Genomic DNA, 7608 nt, shown 5'->3' with positions numbered 1-7608 from the left:
TGCTGCACACCCATTCCACTTCCTTCTCGCGTTCCCCTTCCTTCTCGCGTTCCCCTTCTCACTGTGACGCAACAACGACTGTACAACTTGTAGAAGCTCGGACAACACCACAAGTTAGTGGCCGCCAACACATCCTCCACGGCATTGCCCATGCCGTGCGCCGCAACACATCCACAGAAGCCTCAACAAACCATTCCCGCCGCGCCTCCCTCGTCGCCCTCCCCCTCTCGAGACGTACTGTAACGTGCCTGGTCTCTCTCAGCGCCAGCAAACCATGGCCCCCCCCGCGCACCCCTCCTCTCTCTCCCCCTCTCGAAACGCACCATGTCTGGTCTCACCCACCGCGGCGGCAACCCCCCCGCTCCACACTCATCCTGCTGTAGCTTACTGTAGTACAGTATTATCACTGGTGCCGGCACCAGCGCTTTGAGACGGCTACCACGGATGCAGAATGCTACACGTGTACACGCCCGACGATTTGATCTACTCTACGCAATTCCTCTAGATCAGCGCCGCATGTCTTTCTCGACCCACACCCCGCGTCTGCCCGCCACCCGATGGCCTCGCTGCGACACTTTCTGCAACGCTCTGCCGCCCTCCGTCTCTACCGCGACGTCATCCGCGTGGCACGACAGGCCCCGCCGCACGCCAGACATTCCATCCTCGCCGAGGCCCGCCGCGAATTCGAAGTAGCGCGGCAGCACAACCCGACCCCGGAGTCGTCTCAGGTCGACTTTCTCGTGTCAAAGGGGCAGGAAAAACTGGAAGAGCTGAAAAAGATGTTGTCTCTATCCCGCGTGTGAACCGGGCGAACTTCGATTGCATTCATGCAGCGCCGTGCTTGCTTTTAAGGTAGCCTTTTTCTATCCTTATCCTTGGGAGCAATCTGTTAGTAAATGGATGTTGCTGTCCGCCCCCGACGTGAACAGCCACGGCAGCCGAGGATGCCACGCGATGTCAAGCACACCAAGCGAGCTCACAATTTTGGAGCAGCTCTCGAGCCTCTTCACCGGCACGATTAGAGCGTTTTTCGCAAGGTCATCATAAACCATTCCGTGAAAGATATGGCTCGATCCGTCATCCGAAGCGTCTGCAAACAGCGGTAATCGTGGATGGTATTTGGCAGTGCGTACCGCCTTGTCGTGGTTTCGTATCGTCTTGTACGGCCGTATGGACAGATCTAAATCGAACCAACATAGCCGTTTGTCGTACGAAGTCACTAGCACGTGGTCTCCACTCGGATGGACGTCGATCGACGAGATCCATGACACTCCTGGTTTTAACGTCTTCACCATTCGCTGCAACGCCAAGTTATAGATTCTCACATGGTGCATTGTCGCAACGAGAAAGAAGGGTCTGGTTGGATGGAATTTCACCGCCTGCACCAACGCTGTTTTTCTTTTGAATGGCATCTGCGTTGTTCGGTGCGATAGCCTGTGGATGGCTACTGTCCCACCACTCCCGTCCTTACCAACACATGCGATGTAGTCGCCCTTTCGATGCCAGCAGAGCGTTCGAAGAGGTCTAGGGTGTGAAATCGTAATAATATGACACTCGTCTTCCTTGGTTTCCCCAAAATCGTTTTCGTTTCCGTTACCCTTTTCCCCAGACTCGGCGCGATTCTCACCCACTGGGTTTTCCTCTTCTTCCGCATCCTTGTTCCCTTCCTGCTCATGCTCATCAACATTTTTCTCTTCCCAGACTACCCCTGCTTCCTTCATGATCTCAATTCGTTCTTCATCAGGGCTGGAAGCCCTTTGGTTCTCCATCGCCATCCCCGTTTCTTCTACTGCTATCCCCATAGCAGATGCTGCGCCCACCACAACGAGCGAGTAGCCTATCGTTGCTGCAAAGACATAGGCTTGATCTTTTGGACACCACGCAACCGAGCTGACTGGCGGGTAAGCATCATCGATTTTTCGGACAAACTTTGTGAGGTTCCATGTGCATTGTAGGTGACCAGTACCGACCTCCCACAATCTCACACAACCATCATCGGAGCCCGACAGAAGCCATTGGCCAGCAGGATGCACATCAATTGATCGCGCCCGCGAAGGCAGCGGTCCAAACGTGGAAACAATGTTTGTCGGGAAAGGACGCAGTTCCTTCGGACTCGGAAGGTCCGGGATGAGCTCTTCCGGATCGATCTTTGTTTGGTCCTTGACGACTCGCACAGCCAAGTACAAGTCGAGACATCTTTCAAAGCGCTCTTTGATAAAGTTTTCGTACAGCGGTACCTGTCGCAAGGAGCTATGCTTCGCCGGCAGGTACTGTGTTTCCCTGTCCTCCGGATCAAGGTCGTTCCATTTCTTAGCTTCCTCTTCGTTCGGTAGGTATTCCGCCGGCGGGTTGTAACTCTCCCCATGAGTCGGCAACGGCGGTTTCGGAGCAGCGAGTCGCATAATATCCCGGGCGCGCTCTGACTTTGTCATTTCCTCTCTAGTCTTTGGCTCATGGTCAGCCCACGCATCATACTGATAAAGCAGCTCCTCCGTTGCCTCATCCTTAGCCCTTTCGCTCGGGCGCTTAATTACGCCCGCGCGCATCCCACGCACAAGCTTGACCACCAGGCGCGCCTCATGCCTAGACGGCAAGAAGCGTCGCTTCGGCTCCGATCCCGTCGTGAGAGCATGCTTCATCGGGGCGCCAGACCACGCGATGAGCTCGTTCTCGGTGTCGACATCCCCACTCGGGTATCGGCCAACACGCATACGGGCTATCGCCTTTAGTTCTTCATGCGTGAGGACTATCTCCTTGTCATTCTTCTCATCGTAGACCCTCCGCCACGCGCTCGGGTCCGCGGCGAGATCCAGAGCTGAGGGCTTGTTCTTCGGGAGGATTTTGTCTCCATCGCGCGTATACCCGATATGCTCGTAGCCGTCGTACCAGCGCATAGGAATATCGCCGACGGGGTTCTCATCACCGTCTGAGCTGGAATCGCTCTCCGCGCCTGCCTCGGGAGGTGAGTTGTCGGGCTCCGGGTCGTCGTCGGCGCTGTCGGAATCGCTTGCAGAGTCGCTCTTCGCATCGAGAGATATGTTTCCGAGAACCTGGTGAGAAGCCAATGCCGCGTTGCGTTTCGACACGAAGCTGATGTCAATGCCGTCATCATCCGACACCACCGGACTCTCGTCAAGGGTTCCTGGCGTTTCGCGCCGTGCCTTTTTTGAAACCATTCGTGTAGCAGTGCTTATTCGCCGTTGAGGTGGTCACTGAAGGAGTGCGAGCTGGAGTTAAATGAAGTCAACCTCTCACCATACGTCGGTCAACGGTGTGCTCTTAATACAGCGACATTTGAAACCGAAGATGAGAGAGCTGTTGAGACGGTGGGATTACGCACGGAATTGTACGCACGCCGCCGCCTTCGGACGGCGGCTGGCTATTGGTCATTCCCTTGATCCAGATGCGCATTACGACGCAATAATTTTACTGCAAAACTGATAGCTCGGCTAGACCACGTGTTCAACGTGGCACACCAGTTTCTTTTTGTGTCCATCCACCTTGTAGGGTAGGCCGGCTGGCATCGGTGCCTTTTTTTGCGCGTACCGTACAACTTCGCAGAACCAGCTTCCATCTCCGTTTCTTGCTCGCCGCGGTGCCGGGTTCAACAGCTATACTGAGGCCAACCTCTCGAGCTTGACAGCAACCCCTCTTGGAATACAACCTTTGAGTTGCGTGCCACTAGTACTGTCACGACTACTGCCCATTTTGCCACCCACCAGACGCACTTCCGCGCTTGTTCTCACTATGCATTCATAGCAACGAACAATGCAAACTTCTCAACGTCCTCGAGCCGCCGAATCGACCTCCCAAGAAACGAACCTCCTCACCGCTCTCCAAACGACCTTCTCCAAGGATGCGGACCCCGAGATGTTTCTCGCGCGAACGGCGGACAAGATTGCCCAGCTTGAGCGGACCATCGTGACGACGTGCTCCAAGCACCGCATCCGCGTCGACGATAACCTATACACGCTTCTCGAATCGCGCGACGCCATCGCCGAGCAGGAGCAGGACATCTCCAACTCCGTGTTGACGGCGTCGGAGATCACGGCCAGCATCGACGACGCGGTCGCCGTGCTCACAGAGAAGATGCACGTGCGGCGCAACCTCGACGCGGCCCTCGTCGTCGCCGCGCAGACGCGCAAGCTCACGCGCATGTACGCGCGCATCGAGGACACGATCGACGCGCGCCGGCTCTACACCGCCTTCCGCATGCTCGAGGTGCTGGAGGAGGAGACGAGGGCCGTCAAGCCGGGCACCGTGCTCAGGGAGCTGGTGCCGGACTGCCAGCAGCTCCGCGCGACCATTGCGCTGCACGCGCGGAAGGCACTCCAGTCCTGGCTGGAGACCATGCCGCGCTTCGAGGAGGAGCTTGGAGGGTACGCATTGTACGACGCGAGCAAGAAGTCTGGCAATGTACGCAGTCTCGCGACTTTGTGTCGGGTGCACGCGAGAGGCGAGGCGATGCCGAGAAGGACGTCAGTCAGCCCGAAGAAAGGCAACGCAGCGGAACGCAGTGAGGGAAGGAGGGATCGGGCGAAGGCGTGGTCGCCGCTGCTGCCCTCGAGTCTCGGGCACACGGGCACGTCGTTGCCACGGGGCTTTACTCGAAGCTCATTCACTTCGCAGAGCACGAGAATGATGGAAGAGATCGGGGCGAAGCCGTCCGGATCGGGCAGTGTGTATGCGAGAGGCGGGGATGCAGGGGATGATTCTCTACGGTGGTTTGAAACGGACAAATGGAAAGAGGCGCCGAGGATCCATCTACGTGCGCTTCTACAGAGCGTGCTCGTGAACAAAGGGCTGGAGCATCTGGAGGAAGTGCGGTCTGATTACGGGCGGGAACGGCAAGCACATCTCAAGCAGACGGTAGACGCTCTGATGGACGAATGGTCGCAGCGAGACGCAGACGAGAGCGAAATCAGCACGGAGCGGATGCGGCGGATGGAGGATTGCGTGGTGCGGGTGTGCGGTGTGTTTGTCGTGGAGCGGGCCGTGGAGCGGTACGCCGAGGCCAGCGTGCTGCAGCGGGCCGTGGTGAACGAATGGTGGATGATGGCGCAAGGGCGCATGGGTGTCGTGTTCAGGGAGGTGGAGATGGGCGGAGAAGTAGATTCGATGTGGGCCAGGGCGCTTGGCAAGGCGGTGGAGGCGTTTGCTGAGGTGAACGGGCTTGCGAGCGGGGTAGGGTAAGGCGAGTCTAAAGCGGCAACGGGGAGGCGGCAGGTGGCACGGGGTTGTCGGGAGGGAGGCGGCAACAAGGATGGGGGGGTGGGGGGCTTGGCGGGGTTTGTGCTCTTTTTTTGGATCGGAAGGAATACAGCAGATGTATGTTTGGCGCGGTGCATAAATTTAGCGTACTGGTAGCGGTGGGAGAGAGGAGCTGTAAATTTGGATGACCGGGGCAGTTCGTGCGTGCTGTATGTACAGTACTTGTAAACGTTAGCCCGAGGCCTGGATCGCTGCGATGGTAGAATTGACACGCGGCGGGCGCGCAGAGTGTGACGAGAGGGGTGAGGTGTCTCCCAAGTTGGCAACTGAGGTGCATGGAGAAAGATCTCGCGGGATATCGAGCGTTGGCGCGAGAAAATGTGTGCGTGGCCATCCGGCACGACGCGCGCGGCGCGAGGGGTCTGCTACGCAACAAGTGTCGTGTGTTGTATAAACACTCTTTATAAAAGAGGGTGTCTGTAATTTGCTGTGCAGAACAGTAATAGACGCAGCTGTCAATGTTCTAAAATTATCTACAACTGGCCGTTTTTGCCGGTTCTTGCCGGTTATCGCCGAAACACCAATGCCCATCACGCACTCCAATCTACTGCACTGTACCAAGGGTACGCTACGATATGTACACAAGGCGACGGAGAAAAACGCGTCTCCAGGACGCGCGGGCCAGGGGAAAAACGCGCCGTCTACGCGCATCTCCGTCGAGATGAAGAAAAGCCAGTTATTCACAGTTAAGAAAAGTACCACCCCACCCCGGTTCACGCTGGCGCGTCAAACACGCTGCGTGTCACCTCCCGAAAAAATGTTCACCCCATCCGCTCACGCCGACCCCTACTCCTCCTGACACCCAGCAGCGCGTCATCCACAAGCTCGCCAGCCTCCTTCGGCCCCGGTCTGGACCCCGGTCTCGTGGCGAGCAGGCGCTTTAGCAGATGCAAAGTCTGCTCCGAGACAGGCGCGAGAGCGCTGCTTCGAATTAGCTGCTCTGCGTCTGCATGAGTCACTTGATATTTCAGCCTTGCCCAGTCGGCGCCGACAAATGGCAGACTGCGCGTTAGCATAGCGTATAGAACTACTCCGCAAGCCCACATGTCGGCTTGCTCTGGCACGTAGGCCACTTTCCTCATAATTTCTGGGGCGGCATACTGTGGGGTGCCACAGTGCTGGCGAGTGCTCATGTCGCCTCCTGGTCTGCGCCAATAGCACATACCAAAGTCTGCGAGCTTGACTCGACCATTGGCCGTCATGAGGACGTTCTCCGGTTTGAGATCACGATGGCTAATGCCCCTCTCGTGGAGGTAATCCAAACCCTGCAAAATCTGCCTGAGGTACTTGAGCGCCTCTCTTTCCGGCAGGCCTCTGGGCTGCCTCTTCAAATACTGATAGAGGTCGCCCCGCGGACAGAATTCGGTGGCAATGTAGACGTGGTGGTCGTCCTCGAAGGCGTTGCTGAAGCGGACAACGTGGGGGTGCGCGAGCTTGGACAAGACGGAGACTTCTCTGGCCAGGGCCATTTTCGCGCCGCGGTCCACGAGCAAGTGCTTGGGAACGATCTTGACAGCGACATTGGAGCGGCTGGCCTTGTCGACTGCGCGGACGACTGTGCCCGCGCAGCCGGCGCCGAGGTGGTTCAACAAGTCGTAGCGCGCGAGCAGAGCGGCGAGCGTGGAGGATGGAGGGTGGTATGTGCGGACGCGAGCGCGAGAAGGGGTGTGGGCGACTGGGGCTCGGGCGACACGGGATGTCATTGAACAGCGGAGTGTGGCTTGGTGGGGGGAGGGGGGCGAGAAGGACAAGAGGGGTGCGGAATCGGAATCGGGAGGTAGGAAGAATGTGAGCCGAGAAATTGTCTAGAGGCAGCGGGGCAGGGGGGATGAGGATGGTGGATTTAAGTACCCTCTGATAATTTAGACGAGGTTTGACGGGCGGTGGGGGGGAGGGGGGTCGCCGGGAAGGAGGGTCGGAACGTTGTGTACGGAAGGGGATACAGAAGGCACGCAGTATGACAGCGAGGGTAGGGGAGGAAGGCAACGGAGGAAGGCAATGGAGGAAGGCAAGAGAGAAAGGGCAAGGGAGAAAGGCAAGGGAGGAAATGCAGGGAAGCGACGTGTCAGGAGCGGGAGCTCGCGAGACGATTGGGCGGGAGTTGGTTGCCCGGAACGGGTGGGCAAGGCGCGTGGCCTTATCGTGGAGCTCCGACGCAGCAGGGTATCGACGCGAGGACGGAGCGTTAGGATCGGAATCGATGTGGGCAACAGGGCCGGCATGTTGGGAATCAGGGGGTAATCGAGGGATGGAAGGAAGACTTAGAGGGTCGTGGGAAGTGGAAGAAAAGCCCACGCCGTAGCGCTTGCGTTTGGTACCACAACTCCAGTGGGATGA

The 7608-nt window shown here is 57.8% G+C and overlaps 3 protein-coding genes; all 3 read right to left on the bottom strand.

The window, feature by feature from the left end:
* Positions 1 to 869: 869 nt before the first annotated feature.
* On the bottom strand, positions 870 to 3176 carry CHC_T00009296001 (Ribosome biogenesis protein ERB Nucleolus). Its single transcript, XM_005714468.1, has one exon. It carries the CDS (start codon positions 3174 to 3176, stop codon positions 870 to 872), a length of 2307 nt encoding a protein of 768 aa, XP_005714525.1.
* Positions 3177 to 3779: 603 nt separating this feature from the next.
* Positions 3780 to 3995, bottom strand: CHC_T00003622001 (hypothetical protein). Its single transcript, XM_005714467.1, has one exon. It carries the CDS (start codon positions 3993 to 3995, stop codon positions 3780 to 3782), a length of 216 nt encoding a protein of 71 aa, XP_005714524.1.
* Positions 3996 to 5636: 1641 nt separating this feature from the next.
* On the bottom strand, positions 5637 to 6974 carry CHC_T00008314001 (Serine/threonine protein kinase Mitochondrial). XM_005714466.1 is given in 2 exon segments: positions 5637 to 6032; positions 6033 to 6974. The coding sequence occupies 1 exon segment, from the start codon at positions 6972 to 6974 to the stop codon at positions 6033 to 6035; it is 942 nt and encodes a 313-aa protein (XP_005714523.1). The 3' UTR covers positions 5637 to 6032.
* Between the last annotated feature and the right edge of the window lie 634 nt (positions 6975 to 7608).

This window comes from Chondrus crispus, genomic scaffold, assembly GCF_000350225.1.
Source record: "Chondrus crispus Stackhouse genomic scaffold, scaffold_2, whole genome shotgun sequence".
NCBI lineage: Eukaryota > Rhodophyta > Florideophyceae > Gigartinales > Gigartinaceae > Chondrus > Chondrus crispus.
Note: the sequence above shows the minus strand (reverse complement) of the source record. Positions and strands in the feature narration are given on the sequence as shown.